The 17,050-nt window shown below is 39.4% G+C and overlaps 2 protein-coding genes across 9 annotated transcripts in view; one reads left to right on the top strand and one right to left on the bottom strand.

The window, feature by feature from the left end:
* LOC140726964 (proteasomal ATPase-associated factor 1-like) overlaps positions 1–17,050 on the bottom strand; it is a 474,892-nt gene that overhangs the window by 184,622 nt on the left and 273,220 nt on the right. The window lies entirely within an intron of this gene.
* The window catches only part of rab6a (RAB6A, member RAS oncogene family), an 86,005-nt gene that overhangs the window by 55,361 nt on the left and 13,594 nt on the right, over positions 1–17,050 (top strand). For 4 of the 8 annotated variants that reach the window (XM_073044011.1, XM_073044008.1, XM_073044015.1 and 1 more), the window contains exons 4-5: positions 2,874–2,979; positions 16,630–16,741. In XM_073044011.1, coding sequence (XP_072900112.1) covers positions 2,874–2,979; positions 16,630–16,741 — 218 coding nt within the window. Of the gene's footprint in view, positions 1–2,677; positions 2,784–2,873; positions 2,980–16,629; positions 16,742–17,050 lie in introns of all 8 variants that reach the window. The other 4 variants (XM_073044012.1, XM_073044009.1, XM_073044016.1 and 1 more) reach the window with 1 other exon arrangement.

The raw sequence follows: 17,050 nt of genomic DNA, 5'->3' as shown, positions 1-17,050 counted from the left end.
ATTTGCATCTCAATTTGGCTTCTGCTATCATTACATATAATCTCATCAAACTCATTGTTTTCTTGACATTCAACTGTACTCTCTTTACGTATATTCCAGTATACTGCTGGTCTTCAAACTATACACTTTTCTTGTTGATCTTTCAAATTATCTGCTATTTTGGGCAAGTGCTGTACTCTTTTGAAGCTCCTATCATCAATCCACATCCCCATCAGAAACAAGTCTATCCTCCTCCTCCTCTCATATCCAAGTTCAATTTTTATTACAATTAAGTGCTTTTTTTAAAGTTCCATTTGAATCAAAGGGTGCATTCGGACCCTATCTCAACACAATTGATGTATTTTGTGAATATGCAGCATTTTCTCACTTTGACCATATCCTTCAGTATGATTATATAAATCCTCAGAACTCCATCCTCCATTGTTCAGCTTTGTTTGCCTAGTCCCACTTTATAGCCAATTGATCTCCAGTAACACCATTCTTGTGCACACTGAGTCCTTTTCTCATGTTCATATTATGCTTTGGTAACATGATCCATGTATCACAATAAGTTTCACAAGAATGTCTGTACATTTGGCTCTAAATCTGCTCCATGTGTTGTTAAACTTTTCACTGTGTTTCAATAGTTCCCACTCTCTTCATTGAAGCACAGTTTCTTTTAGGTGAACAGCACAAAGATCACTACCTTGCATTTAATGAAAATGGCTTATCCATGGAATTCCCTACTGTAGCCCTAGCCACAAACTTTACACCATTGATATTGCTTTCAAATTCCTTTCCTGTCCACTATCTCAGGCTGAGGCAAACTCTGCTTTAGCATCACTGTGCTAGGTAATTCCAAATTTCCTTCAGCTCCTAGGTTTATTCCAATCTTTATTTACATATGCTTGCCCTTGTAGCTTTGCCCTCTTCTGGCCTAATGTTACCTCAACATGGTTAACTCTTTTATGTCTTATTCACTTCTGTACCAGACTGTAAGGTTTGCCTGTACCCTCCAATTTAAAATGGTGATACTGATGATCATGTTTTTCCTTGTCCACCAGTCCTCAATCTATCCCTTAAACCCTTTAGATACTATTTTTTTCCTACTCTGATCCTATGATGATGTTTTCAGCTGTTACTGGAATTTTTCTGTAACCACCTTTAGTTTTTCTCCTTTTAGATTTACTGAAAAAAAATACTTTGAGGGAGCTTGTGAGCACATCTAAAGTCTTCTGCTCTTTGGGCTTCCACACCTGCATTATTGTTGATAGTGGCAACATCTCAGCCTTTTCTTCAATTGATACGAAGACCATGCTTTTACCTGCAGCATAATTGCAAATTTTACCTGGTGTAAATCTCTCGAGTTTGATACTGAAACAGATTGGAGCTGGTTTTGACAACAAGCCACTTCACCATACTGAAGAGACAACTGAGGCCTGGGTATTGGCTTTCACCATCTTATATTAAATGATTTTTGATAGGTATCATCTACTTTAGCACTTCTCTCGTGCTGCTCTTTGGCTCCAGTGGCTAACGAAACTGATCTTGTAGGTACCTGATTTGGAATAGGTGGGTCCTTCTGTTAGATACAAGAAGAATGCAACAATGTAATTTTTGATCCATTTGTTTTAATCTCTCATTTTTTTTGAGTGAGAAACTTAACTGGGGTTTGCTGTGCACCCTACAGTACCTTAAGGTGACCAATTTTATGTGGGCTTTTATTGTTAATGCTTGCTATTTAGAAATGCAGACATAAATAAGCTACCACTACGGAGTCAGATTCTTTTTTTCACTAATGTATATGTGTGCCTTCTGGAATGACTGGACTGAAGTGGAGGCAGCTACCTAAAGCTGTTTTTTTTGGCACAGCTCCGAGTACTAAATTCATTTGTAGCATAATAATCAGTCCAATTTAATGTTTTCCTGGCTCAGAACAGATAATGAAACTTGTTTCAGTTTGACAATTAGGAATTTCAGAAAATGAACAGAACTATTTGACATCTGGAATAGTAAATTTGATGAAAGCATTATCAAAATTGCTTGGAGGCTAAATTGTCCATTATCTACAAATTGCAGCAATTGGCTGGCTAAAAAAAGAACTTAAAAAGTGAAACCAAACAGATCCTTTTTATTCTACCTTTTTCCTTTATGAGTCATTGCTATACTTGGATGGTGTGAAAATACTCAAGCATTGTCTCATTGATCAAGTGGATAAATCTATGTTAATATAATTGCTGCTTCCAACCCAGAGATTTTCCAGTGAGGAATCCAGCCACTTAATTGGGGAAAACAGTCTTGCCGACTGTATCTATAACTATATTTTAATACTGAAGTCAATACTTGAATTCATGAAATCTTGGATTAGTATGATGGCCAACTTGACTTTTAATCTTGAAAAATGCCAGCTGTTTTAGACTCCAGGAGCCGCTTTTTTGCAGTTCTACACTGACACCTAAATTAAAGCAGCTTAATTTGATAGATGTGCGGATGACAGAAATGTTCCAGCCCTTAATGTGTAACACTGCAAGGACCAGTTGGATATGTTTAATGCTAATTCCACACAATTACCTTTCAGCCTCTGACAGTTGCACTCCTGTTGTCCCTCACGTTAGCGCTTTTTTTTTACTTTATCCTTTTTGTATTTGAATGCTTGCTACTGCTTTTGTTCTCTTTGACCTTTTCTCCCATCCCACAGATACGGCTTCAGCTCTGGGATACTGCAGGCCAAGAGCGTTTCCGTAGCCTTATTCCCAGTTACATCCGTGATTCAGCTGCAGCTGTAGTAGTTTACGATATCACAAGTAGGTATTTGAAGTTTTCATGTTCAAAAGGGAACAGCCCTTGATATTCTTATTCCTCCCTTTTCTTGCTGTTGTTTGCCTGGTGACTAGGTGCGGTTGCAGTTATGGGACACAGCAGGTCAGGAGCGCTTCAGGAGCTTGATTCCTAGCTACATTCGTGACTCTACTGTTGCAGTTGTTGTCTATGATATTACAAGTGAGTGGGGCCTTTTGCTATTCTAACATTGGCTTCAAATGGGCATGTGCATCCTCTTCGTTGCTTACGTAATAGCCTAACCTCAACAGGTCTGTGAAGAAAATCTGGTTGTGTTTCTATGACTATGGTTACCCTGGGTTAAATTATATTGAGGATGTTTTTCAAAATTCTCCAGTTGGTGCATAACAACAACTCAAACTGTGTGTAGGAATTTCTCATTACAAAACATCCCGTTCAATTTTCCAAGCTATGTCCTTATATAGAAGTTTTTTAAAAAAGTCTTTAGTCTGCCCTATTATTCTTTAGGGAAAGAAAGACTTCCATTTATGAACGTTACTGCAGTTTATGTGCTGATTCTAGGGAATTCCAGGATTTTGACTCCTGAACTGCTTTAACTGAAGAAAATGGGAGGTGTTAATTAAAAAAAGATTGTCCAATTGCTTCATTAAGCCCTAATGAAAGATTGTTGCTGCACATCCTGTACTGTGTGCAGCCATGATGCCTGTGGTATCGAATTAGATGTTCAAGATATTGGATGGCTACCAATCAAATGGATCCTTAAGTACTGGGTAATGTTGAGCTGCTTGTGCATTGTTACAGCTCCTCCATGCAGGCATGCCCCTTGGATCCAGCAAACTCTGTGGTTTGTGGCATGTTTTTGTTGGAGTCTAGAAGCGACCTATTTGTTGCAACATTCAGTGAATAAGGTTTGCTCTAGGAACCACACTGTTTATGTAGTTGATACATCTCGATTCATAGAAAAGTTAGGATATAGTAGACCATTTGGTCCACGGTTTCGCTGAAGCTGAAGAGAAATTGCCCCCTCCCATATCCCATATGTTAGCACTGTGTCTGTGATCCTAAGTTTTATTGTTTTTCAAGTAATTTTTGCCTCTACCACCAAGTCAGTAAGTTTCAAACCCTGTATTATCTGGGTGAAAAGATATTTGCTCATTTTCCATCCAGTCATTTTATCAAAAACTTAAATATATCACCCCTGTTGTTTGATGATTCTACCAAGGGAAATAATCCTTCTCTTTTACTTTATCTGTGCTCATAATTTCATACATGTCATTAGTTTCCTTCAGCTGCTTATGTTCTAAAGGGGACAAGTTTAGCTAATCCAATCTTTCATTCTAGCAGCAGTTTTTCAGAACTGGTAAATCTCAAATTCTCTGCAATTTACTGGTGCAATCACTTTCCTGCAGTACAGTAGCCAGAACTATAACCTGGTTAAGTTGCGTTTTAACTACTGTTGCATACATGTATAGAATAACCTCCCAACCCTTAACATCTAGGCCTTGGCTAACCAAGGAAAACACTTGGTATACCCTTTTAACTACCTTATTGATTTGTCCTGCTACCTTTAATAGATGTGGAGGTAGGCTTGAATCCCCATATGTCTCAACATCACTCAATATCATAATAAGTTTCTGTTCTCCTGCCTTATTTGCATTTCTCAAAACACAGCATCAGTCCTGCCTTTGGATTAGATTCCATTTGTCACCTTTCTACTTTGATGACCAGACCATCTATATCTTCCTGAAGTAACATGTTTTCTTCCTTATTGGTCGCCATAGGGCTAAATTTTTACTTTGTCTATATCTGTATCTAAAACATTACAAAATCCAAGGGACCAAGTACTCAGCCCTGTGGAATTCCACTGGTAATGGCCTTCAATATTAAAGCTGTCAACCATTGCATTTCCTTTCTCTTGACTCAATTTTGGATCCAATTTGCCAATTTCTATTAGATTGCATGGGTATACATTTTTTTAACTTGTCTGTGTGTCCCTAGTCAATACTGGTTTAACATGCTGATGGTAGGGGTTTTAAAAGTGGTATTGGAGTTAAGTGTCAAGAGGTGAAATAAAGCATACTTTGAGATGGTCATTACCTGATACTTGTATGGTTCAAAAGTCAGCTTTGTTGATTAACACAAATTGTTGTTACCCAGGCGTTTCTGCTTGTTGATTTTAAGACCATATCACATAGGAGCTGAATTATTCCATTTGTCATCTCCACCATTCAGTCATAGCTGATTTATTTTCCCTCTCAAGCCCATTCTCCTTTCTCTGCTTTAAATATACTCAATAACTTGACCACCACAGCTGTCTGAGTCAGTGAATGCACAGATTCACCAACCTCTGGTTAAAGAAATTCTCCTCATCTTTGTTCCAACTATTGGAAGCCTCCTCTCCACATCCACTCTATCCAGATTTTTCAGTATGTGGTAGGTTTTCTGAGATTCCTGTCCACCCCCCCCCCCCCCACACATTCTTCAAAACTCCGAGCACAGGCCCAGAGCCACTAAACGCCTCTCATTCATTAACCTTTTCATTCCCAGAATCATTTTCATTAAACTTCACTGGACCCTCTCCAATGCCAAATATCTTTTAGATATGGGGCCTAAAACTGCTCTTGATACTGACCAATGCCTGAAAGTCTCAGCATTGCATCCTTGATTTTATATTCTATTTCTCTCACAGTGAATGCTAACATTGCATTTGTCTTCCTTACTGCCAACTCAACCTACTAGTTAACCTTTAGGGATCCTGTACTTGGACTCCCAAATCCATTTGCACGTCCAGCTTCTGAATTTACTCCCCCTTTAGAAAGTGGTCTATGCCTAATTCCTTCTACCAAAGTGTATAACTATGCCTTTCCCTACACTATTTTTCACCTACCATTTCATTGCCCATTCTCCTAATTTGTCCAAGTCCTTTTGCTGACTCCCTGCTTCCTCAGCACTATTTGCCCCTCCACTTGTCTTTGTATCTAGCCACAAAGCCATCAGTTCCATCACCCAGTCATTATTTATGGTGAAAAGTAGTGGATCCAACAGTGATCCTAGCAGAACAGTAGCAGCCAACCAGAAAAAGCCCTTTTTATTCCCATTCTTTGCTCTCTGTCAGTCAGCCAATCCTTTGTCCATGCTAGTATATTTCCTGTAATATCATGGGCTTTTGTCTTGTTTGGCAGCCTCAGATTGCTTCAGTATACAAGAAATTGTGCAGACTACAGACCATAGCCCCACTTCCCATCTTTATCAAGGAAGGAAGATAACAAAACGTTTGCTTCTCTGAAAATAAATGCACCGCTGCCTGGCATTGTGATTACCCTCCAGCAATTGTTCCACCACCAGAACATTGATGCTTTCTGCTAGGTGTGACTCTGTCACTGGTGAATTTTGCCCCTGCGGTCTTCCTGTTGCATCCATTTAAACGCACCCTTGATAGCATGTATGTTCACTTGCCCTCTGGATTTTCATTATTATCAAGTAATGATTGCTGTCATTCTTCATTTCTGGTCAGAAGACGTACTTTGCTTGATCTGGTGACTTCCAATTGAAATAGAGGTGGCTGTTTCCTCCTTTCTCCTTTGTAACATGCGCTAGCAGAAACTGTATGTTTTAAAGTGAACTCTGTATTGAGGTTGACTTTCATATTAAACAGGTGATAAATGTTTTGGAAGAATCTGGATTAGGCTATTTGACTCATCATATGTGCTCTACCATTCATTAAAATCATGGTTTATCTGCTTAGATGCAGATAACTACATTTCTTAATATCCAATCTCCTGATCATATTGCAACAGAGTAGAAGATACCACTAAAGCTCCTCAAGATCACTGTCGTCTTGCTGTTGTCTCTTGACTTGATCTAAATTCCTTAGTAAATTTTACTGATTACACTATTTAAAAATTTCAGTTATTCTGGCATCTGTAGCCCTCTGGTGGAGAGTGATTCAAATTTACAGCTTTGGTTATTGGCATTGGCTGGCCCATCTGTAAATTATACTCTGAAGACTTCCAGGGTCACTCTTTCAAATACTCTAACAGTAATCAGGAGCTAGTAACATAATTACATCAAAATTTCACTGCCCATTTGTTTCAAATTGTTGCTTTCTTTTCCTGTCTGACTTTATAAATTTTCATTGTATATGACCCTCTGAAGGAGGAAATTTTTATCATTACCATTTATATTTGTGCACCAGCCTGATTCTTGACTCCATAGAGAGGAGATGCATATTTTTCTGGATTCACCCTATTTCAATTGTGTCTCAATATTGTAACCTTCAGTGGAAATCCATTTTAGCTTTCGAGAAAATGGTCCTATTCTACTGTCTCTAAACAACAAACTCACTATTCCAGTAATTTGTCCAGTGAATCTTTGCTGCACTCTGTGGCATGTATAACCTTTTTTCAGAAAGGAGTTCAGTTCTGTACACAATAATCCAGATATCATCCAGTCCTCATGCAATGGTAACAAGAAATCTTCACTCGTATCTTCGCGAATTTAAGACCAGCATACAACTTGCCTTTCTAATTGCTTGTTGCATGTTGTAGTGGCTACTCAAACAAACCAACGCCGCTTAGAGACTATGTGGGGTTGGGCGGGGGCGGTGGGGGGGGCGGTGTTTGATCCTGTATGACGTGCTCTCCAATCCAATAACAAGGTTCCCAAATTGAAGACTAACTTCAATCTTTTATTAAGGGACTAGCAAAACAATCGTGAGGCAATTTTTAAAAAAACTAATGAAACTTTCCCTTGAATGAGGAAATTGGCAGATGCTGGAAATTCAAGCAACACACACAATATGCTTGTGGAATGTAGCAGGCCCGATAGCATCTATAGGAAGAAGCACTGTCGACGTTTTGGACCGAGACCCTTTCCCTTCCTCCTCACCGGCATCTCCTCCATTCCCAAACATCCACCCTCACCATCTTCCCACTGCCTTAACAGTGATAGAGTTCTTCTTGTCCTACCTACCCACCCCATGTGCTTCCCCATCCAACACATCTTCTGTAACTTACACCATCTCCAAAGGGATCCTACCGCTGAACATTAACCCACCTGGCTTTCCACAATGATCACTCCCTCCATGATTCCTTTGTCGATTCACCCCTCTCACTAATCTTCCTCCTGTCAGTTATCCCTGCAAGTGGCCTAAGTGCTACACCTGCTTATTCACCTCCTCCCTCACCTCCATCCAGTGCTGCCGATGCAGCTTCCTCTACATTGGTGAGGCTCATTGATCACCTGCACTTCATCCATCAAAAGTGGAACTTGCCAGTGGCCAAACATTTTAATCCCAATTCCCATTCCTGTTCCAACATGCTGCTCCATGGCCTCCTCTTGTGCCAAGGTGAGACAGGGTGGAGGAGCAACACTTTGTATTCTGTCTGGATAGCCTGAAATCTGATGGCATGAATGTTGATTTCTCCTTTCAGTTTGAAAAAAATCATTCCCCCTCCTCCCCTCTTCTATATATGGGAGGGCTTTATCTGTGATGGGCTGAGCCATATCCTACTTTTTGTAGGATTTTCTGTACAAGGGTATTGATGTTTCCATATCAAATCATGATGCAACCAGTCAATACACTTTCCACCACATATTGAAAGAAGTTTGAAATTTTAGAGGCGCTGCCTTGCTTTCTTTGTAATGGCACTTGTGTGCAGGACCCAGGATAGATCCTTCAAAATGATAACACTGAGGAATTTAAGATTGCTGACCTTCTCCACCTCTAATTGCCCTTATAAGTTCTGGCTTATGGACCTCTGGTTTTGCCACCTGAAATCAACAGTCATCTCTTTGGCTTTGCTGATATTGAGTGAGATGTTGTTTTTGCACCATTTCAGTCAGATTTTCACTCTCCCGCCTATATGCTGATTTGTCACCTCCCATGATTTGGCCAGTGACGGTGTATTTGAGAAACTTCAATATGGCAGTGTAGCTGTGCTTACCCTGAATCATAAGTATGAAGCAAGTAGAGCAGGGGGCTAAGCACACATCTTTGCGGTGCATCTGTATTGAGGGAGATTGTGGAGGAGATGCTGTTGCCAAACAGAACTGACTGGGGTCTGCAAGTGAGGAAATCAAGGATCCAGCTGCACAAGGAGGTATTGAGGCCTAGGACTTGAAGCTTATTGATTAGTTTTGAGGGGACTAGAGCCATAGAGAAGTACAGCACAGAAACATTCCCTTTGGCCCATCTAGTCCATACAGAAACCATGTAAACTGACTACTCCCATCGACTTGCACCAGGACCATAGCCCTCATATCCCTTCTATCCATGTACCTATCCAAACTTATCTTAAACATTGAAATTGAGCTTGCATGGACCACTTGTGCTGGTAGCTCATTCCACACTCTCACGATCCTCTGAGTGAATGTTTCCCCTTAGACTTCTCACTTTTCACCCTTAAGCCATGATCCACCCAACCTCTGTGGAGGAAAAAGCCTGCTTGCATTTTCCCTGTCTATACCCCTCATAACTTTCAAATCGCCTTTATCTTCTGCTTTCTAAAGAATATAGTCCTAACTTATTCGATCTTTCTTTATAACTCGGGTCTTCCAGACCCAGCATCATCCTTGTAAATGTTCTCTGCACTCTTTCAACCTTCTTCACATTTTCTTATAGGTAGGTGACCAAAACTGCACACACTACTCCAAATTAAGCCTCACCAATGTCTTATGCAACCTCAACATGATATCCTCTATTGCTTCTACTGTGGTGGTGAGGTCACACTCAGGTTAGAGGAGCAACACTTTATGTTCTGCCTGGGTAGACTCCAACCTGATGACATGAACATTGATTTCTTGAACTTCTGGTAAATGCCCTCCCGCCCCCTTTCTCCTTCACCATTCCCATTTCCCCCTCTCATCTTATATCCTTACATGCCCATCACCTCCCCTTCCCTTTCTTCCCTGACCTTCTGTCTTCTCCTATAGATACCCCCTTCTGCAGTCCATATTGCTTTCACCCATCAACTTCCCAGCTCTTTACTTCACCCCTTGCCCTCTCCTGCTTTCACCTATCACCTACTACTTTGTACTTGTTCCTTCCCCCCTCTCCCCACACCCCCATCTTCTTTCTTAGATTTCTTATCTCTTTTTTTCCAGTCCCGATGAAGGGTCTTGGATTGAAATGTTGACTGTTTCCTGTTTTCCATAGATGCTGCCTGGCCAGCTGAGTTCCTCCAGTATTTTGTGTGTATTACTTTGATTTCCAGCTTCTGCAGATTTTTTTCTTGTTTGTGATAACATCCTATCTTCTGTGCTCAATACTTCGATTTATGAAGGCCAATGAGCTAAAAGCTTTCTTTATGACCCTATCTACCTGTGATGCCACTTTCAGTTAATTATGTACCTGTATTCCCAGATACCTTTGTACTTCCACCCTCCTCAGTGCCCTATTGTTCACTGTGTAAGACCTACTTTGGTTGGTCCGACCAAAGTGTAAAACCACTCAATTGGCTGCATTAGATTCCTTTTTCCATTTCTCAGCCCTTTTTTCCCAGCTGATGCAGATCCCTCTATAAGCCATGATAGTCTTCCTCACTGTCCACTACACGCCCAATCACGGTGTGATCACAGATTTGATGATCCAGTTAACCATGTTATCATTGATATCATTGATATGGATGACAAGCAACAAAGGACCCAGCACCAATCCCTGCGACATACCACTAGTTACAGGCCTCCAGTCAGAGAGGCAACCTGCTACCACCACTCTCTGGCTTCTTCCACAAAACCAATGTCTAATCCGATTTACTACCTCATCCTGAATGCTGAGCAAGTGAACCTTCTTGACCAGCCTCCCATGAGGAACCTTGTCAAATGCCTTACTGAAGTCCATGTAGACAACATCCACTGCCTTGCCTTCACCACTTTGCTGGTAACTTGTAGTATTGAATGTTGAGTTGTAGTCAATGAAGAACATCCTAATATTTGGACTGCAAAGGACATACAAAGGTGGATTGAGGGAAGAGCCAGCAAAATGGCATTTGCCATTGGCCTGTTGTGAGGGCAGGCAAATTGGGAGTGCATCCAGGAGTTGATAATTTTTATCACCAGCCCCTCAAAGCACTTTATCACATTGGATGTAAGTGCCACTGTGTGATTGTCATTGAAGCAGGTTTTCACATTCTTGGGTACCGGTACAATTGAAGCCTGCTTGAAGCAGGTGGGTACCTCACATTGCTGAAGTGAGAGGTTAAAGATATCAGTGAATGCTCCAGCCAGTTGATCAGCACAGGTCTTTTGTATATTGTCAGGTAACCTGTCTTGGCCGGATGTTCTCTGTAGAGTTACCCTTCTGAAGGATGTTCTCATATCAGTCTCAGTGACTGAAATCACAGGGTTGTTGTGGGAGTCCGTGAAGATAGCTCCATGTTTGGATGGTCAAAGGTGTTGAGCTCATCTGTGATTGTCACCTATGTCGCGTGGTTCCATTTTGTAGGAAGTGATAGCATTCAAGCCCTGCCACAGCTGCTAACCATCCTTCAGTTGTTTAAGTATGGTCTGGAATTGCCCCTTCGCACATGAGATGGCTTTCCGAAGATTGGTACCTGGACTACTTGCGTTTAACTTAGTCACCAGACCTGAATACTCCTGATCTGGTTCTCAGCAGATTGCAGATCTCCTGGTTCATCCAGGGCTTCTGGTGAGGGAAGACTGAAGGATATCGTTGGGGCACACTCATCAATGACTGTTATAAAGTCCATGACAACCATAGTGCATTCATTCAGATCTTCTAAGACCTTGAACATGGCCCGGTCTACCGTCTCGAAGCAATCCATAGTTTGTCTGTAGCCCTCAGCAGTTACATCTTTGTTGGCTTTGTCACTGGAGCCTTCTGCCTGTATGCAGGTAGGAGAAGGATAGCTAGGTGATTAAGTTTCCTGAAATGCCGTGTAGGCATTTTTGATTGTAGTGTAAAAGTGATTTAGTGCATTGGGACCCCTCTTGCTGCAGGTGATATGTTGATGACCATTGGGCAGAGTTTTCTACAAACAAGCCTGTTTGAAGTCCCTAAAAATGATTTGAAAGGCTTCAGGGTAGGCTGTTTCTTGTTTGCTAATCGCGGCATTCACTACATTGACATATGTTTTTAGAGGTATATAACCTGCATTTAGGATCATGGAGGAGAACTCTCTTGGTAAGTAGAATTGTTGACAGTTAATCATTAGATTGTCCAGGTTGTAGGAACAAATGTTTGCAGAGACCACTGCATCCAAGCACCACAATAGTTTATCATGAAACACAGATCGCAACCTTTTGCCTTCTCTGAATCAGCAGTCCAGTCCATCTGATTTATTGAGAAGTCTTCAGGGAGCCCTAATTCTATTTTCTTTCTAATTGCATTTTCGTTCCCCTCCCCCCCCCCCCCCGTTAAATAATGGTATCAAATGTGAAGGCAGCAAATGCAGGCAACTCTCCAGACAAGGTATAAGGTTTCTGTAACTACTTGGAAATGATAATTTTAGGAAGCCTCATCCATTAAATCATGATCATCCAGAAATCTTTAATTATTGATCAGATTTCTGCTATCACTCAGATGTTGTAGATTGCAGGATGACCTGAAAATGCAAGTTCCAATGGTCATTATCAGTTTGTACAGTTGCGGCATGTTTCTTAAGAAAGTAAGAAAAATTGAAGAATACTTAGAGCTGGAAAGAATAATTCAAGTTTTTATCTATCTTCTATTAGCATCAAGATAATTTTGTTTTCAAATATAAATGCTCTTGCTTTTATTAAGAATGTTGAAGAAACTAGGTCTTGAGAAACGAATCTGTTGATCCTGCTCAGGAGAGAAATCCACAGGAAACATATTTGTGCCCTGCATTTGAGCTGAGAATTGTTCTTGCCTGAAGAAGTTGCAATACCCAAATAATATTGTTTAGCTTGGTTTCTTAGTTCTAATACACCTGATTTTGAAATTAAGACCTTTTGCTTTGGTATCCCTTTAGGTCCATGCTGTTCTCCCTGGTGACATCAGCAAAGGGACCTGGCTGGATTGCAAACAGGACTTGAATGTTTCTTACTGAGAATACAAACTCAATTGGTTTTCTCAAGGCTATTAAAATTACTATTTCTTTTTGCTTTTTATTTGGTGGTTGACCTTTTATGAAGCTACATTTTCAGCTGCTTGATTTTCTGTTATTAGGTTGTAATGTCACTAGAGAAGCCCTTCGGTTTCTCAGCCAAGTGATTGGACATCTGTGTGAAAGTGGTTGACAATACTGCCAGTAAAGCTTGTTTTTAATACTCATGGTCCACACGGGTAGATTCTTTTCCCTGCAGTATGACAGGATAGATGTGAGTGTCCTTGCTTCTACCTCCCACTAGCTATTTTCCATATGAATGCTGAAGCTAATTAAAATACTAAGTCATGATTTCATATGTGATAAATTAAAAAATTAGATTCTCAGTCGTGAAGCTGGCTCACTTCGCTATGAAATGTATTTTACTTGGGGTGGTTTGTGCCCAGTTTCTGAAAGGGGCAGTTTACCCCCATTTCATGAATTTTGAAGAAGAAGCAGTGAGGAGCCGTTGCAAATTTCATTAGAAATCTGCAGATTTTCAGTGTTAAAGTGAAACATGGCAATTATAAGAACTGTCTTCCATTTTGAAATCAGATAGTCCCAAGTTCAATAAAAGCTTGTTTCCTAAGAACTAGTATTTCAACTGATCCTGGAGTAACAACATTGTGCACTTTTTCTTGTATTGTCATTTGTTACGTGATTTTAAAAACTGCCAATTTTGTGCTGATCTGTACCAATAAATTAATTAAGGCTACACATTCATTTTGTGCAAGATCTTGCATAGCAGAGTCCTTAACAGTCTGCAAACAAAGTTGCACTGAAGAAATAATCCCCTTGATTACTGTTAAAGCCCAAATGGGCTGGAAATGCTTACATTGTCAGCATGAAACACAACCATTTTAATTTAAGACCTGGAGCCGTGCAAAGTATGGATTCTGCATGTTCCCTCAATCGTAGATATGTTACAGTTGTACTCGGCATGTGTGCATGTAAATATTGGTTTCGGAATTGAAATTGATTTGAATAAATGTGCTGCATTGAGACGAGAAGAAAATGGTCCCATAATATGTCACACTTCATTGGAAATACTGTTTTCAAAGTAGTACTCCTGGAAAAGGTTCAACAATGAACTTGTTCCAGGAATTTAAAATGAGGTAAAACAAATGCACTGCCCATCCAGTTCTGATAAAAAGATTCCTTTTCTCATGCTAAAACAGCTTGGGGTTATTTGTCATTGCCAATAGCAGACCCTATTGAAATTTTGTTCATTTTTTGAGAATTTTAGCAATGCAGTTGAAGTTGACTAGTTATTGAGGCTCTTGTGCAAAATCCATTGCGGTGCAATAGACTGAAGTTGCATTTATCAGCTTGCTTAAGACCTGCCACATTCGTAGCTGAATTGATGATAATGAGCTGCCTCCTTATAGCTTCAAATAGAAACTGTAAGTTTGCTGAAATTTGCTTGATCTTCCAGCTACATGAAACAAAAAACTGGCTGCTGGAGACAGATGAAAGAATTTCTTATTTTTGCGCACAAACTTGGACTTGTGGCCAAGGTTGCAGGGTAACTGTTCTGAATATATTTTCATTCATTTCAAAGAGCTTGGCCGTGCAAGTTCTTCTCATTATTATTATGAGGCGGTCTTATGGTGTAGTTAATGTTCTAAAAGCAGGTTACCAAACTCTCTGTTAAAGTAAGATGTTTTACGTGACAATTAAGTCAAATTATCTGAAAACTCAAAACTGCTTGGAAGGTGTAACCTTAAAATATGGATCATCAGTGAAAATCTGACAGTTTGCCTTTTCAGTAAAGTTTTAGTCTTCAGAATTCTCCCAGGTTAGGTTTGCAATGATGTTTGCTGAAATTTGGGTGGTTGGGTGTTGGATGGTTCTAATCAGAAGATCTGAATCTAGTGTGGTGATCGATAGCTGCCACATATTCATTACCCTCTTAACATCACACAACTTTCATAAATACACAGCATTATTTTAAACAAAAAGTTGCCCTGATGAAAGCATCCAAGCTTGTTCTACCAGATGCCAATCATGAGTTTGTTTCCAGTATTTGAATAGCACCCAGTTTGAGTTACAAGATTGATTAACTTGGCTGTTTTTTTTAGCAGGCAAAACTTTAGCAACCCATCCTCAAATCACTGTTGTTGGAACCAGTGCTTTTCTATGGACTCTGTAGTTCCAAAAATAGTATGTTTGATTTACTTTTAAAGCCGATGCTGGATCCAAAGGTCACGAACAATTTTTAAGCATATTGGTGATGCTGAAGAAGCATACAGTAGTGATAAAACTTGTGTTAATGTACTTGGTAACATTTCTGAAGTTGATAGAATTTACACCACCTCATTTGTGATTGACAAAAACAGCTTGTTGGTAACAATTTGCTTCATTTGGGAATGATGCAAATAGTTGGATAACAGAAAGATAAATTTACTATAAATTGAGACTGGTGAAAAATAAGTCCTAAGTGAATTGTTGGAAAATTGAAATGTAGAAATACTTGTGGAAGGCAAGTAAGCTAAGGTTAAGATAGGTTTGGTAGAGAGTTGCTGAAGTGCAGTTATTTTCAATAAATAAAAAAACAAATTTAAAAGTAATATAATTTGAATGTAGAGATACCATATTGGAGAGTCAAAAACCCCAAATAGTGCAACTAATATTTTATAACCTCTCCCTTTCATCTGCCTCTCTTGCCTTCATCCCATCATCCTCATCCTCACTTGCCTTTTCTCTCCCCTCCACCCCGCCCCTCCCCCACCCCCCCACCCCTCCACCCTGCCCCGCCCTGCCCCGCTAGAAACGCAAATAACCCAACTACCAGAAGCTATTATTTTCAATATTTATCCGAGCTCCTTATCCATAAATTTTATAATTTGCCATTCTGGATTACTTGCCCAATATTCCACTATATTTTCCTTGTCATTATAATGAGCAGCATTTTTTTCAATGAGAGGAGATTGAAATACAATCAAATGAGTTTGAAGGTGAGTGGTAAACACTACTCAGTGTTTCTCAATGTGTGTTTCTCATTGGAGAAGGTATTCCTCAGAGGAGGCAACCGGAATCCTCCTTTGACTAATTCCTGATTATTTTAGGGTCAGAGCTGGACATGGTCTTAAGTTTTTTGAAAAGGATTCTGAGGTGTCAGCCTATTTGAAAATGATCACTTTCTGGAAGATGCGATCTTTAAGATGCATCTTATTTAATTATACCCAATAGCTACTTAAAGCTTTTATGTCTTCAGATCAATTCAAATGGATTTGTGGCTGCTGTGAAGTAGTTAATTAAAATATTTGCTGTAATTTTCGAAATTCTGGGTTTCTACCTTTCTTGAAGGTAGATACTTATTAACTTGTTTATTGATAAGTTTATCCTATAAGATAAAACTTGATCCTTGTGTTTTTGAAGGTGGTGAATATGTTGTGTGTGCTCTACACAGTTACCATAATAAACTGATGTTTAGCACTTGCATTTATTGAGATTGGGAAAGTACATCAGTTTTTATTTGTACAATTGCACCAAAAATTCTTCAAACAGGTAGTTCATTTATGTTTGATCTTTTTGGCATACTGCTGCAGAAAGAATTTTCCCAAGGTTGCTTGTTCAATGAATTACATTGGACAGGTGTAACGGGTTGCAATCTTAAAGCAGAGAAAAAAAATTTAAATGTAAAATTAAAAGATATTGAAGCTAAAGCTTACAGTTGTCTCCATTTGTCTCATTGGCCATGGCCTTTTTCATTTGCAAGTTAAAGCAACTGTAATTGGTGTTAATTTACAATTTATATTTATTATTTTTTTTAAAACAAAAGATGTAAACTCCTTCCAACAAACCACAAAGTGGATTGATGATGTCCGAACAGAGAGAGGAAGTGATGTCATCATTATGTTAGTGGGAAATAAAACAGATCTTGCAGATAAAAGGTAAGATGCTTTTCAATAATGCTAACTGCATATAATAAAAAAAAGTGCTCTGCTAGTAACTAATTAGTTTGTATTCTTCCTCATCTTCTCACAGCTTTTCAATAACTTCCTTTATTTGTAGGTAATTACTTGCCCAGCAATCTTCATGCATGTACTTAATTTTCTACCTTGATTTGTGTCCAGTTGTATGGTTAGGTTTGTAAATTCTTTGGACCTGTGGACAGACATTGAATTCATAGAAAAACAACTTTCAGATGTTATTTTTAACATGTAAATATTAATAGTTTTGAAGTAAATATTTAAAAGTTA

The sequence above is a fragment of the Hemitrygon akajei genome, chromosome 4, assembly GCF_048418815.1.
Source record: "Hemitrygon akajei chromosome 4, sHemAka1.3, whole genome shotgun sequence".
Lineage (NCBI taxonomy): Eukaryota > Metazoa > Chordata > Chondrichthyes > Myliobatiformes > Dasyatidae > Hemitrygon > Hemitrygon akajei.
The sequence above is the reverse complement of the archived record's forward strand: the minus strand, read 5'-3'. Positions and strand labels throughout refer to the sequence as shown.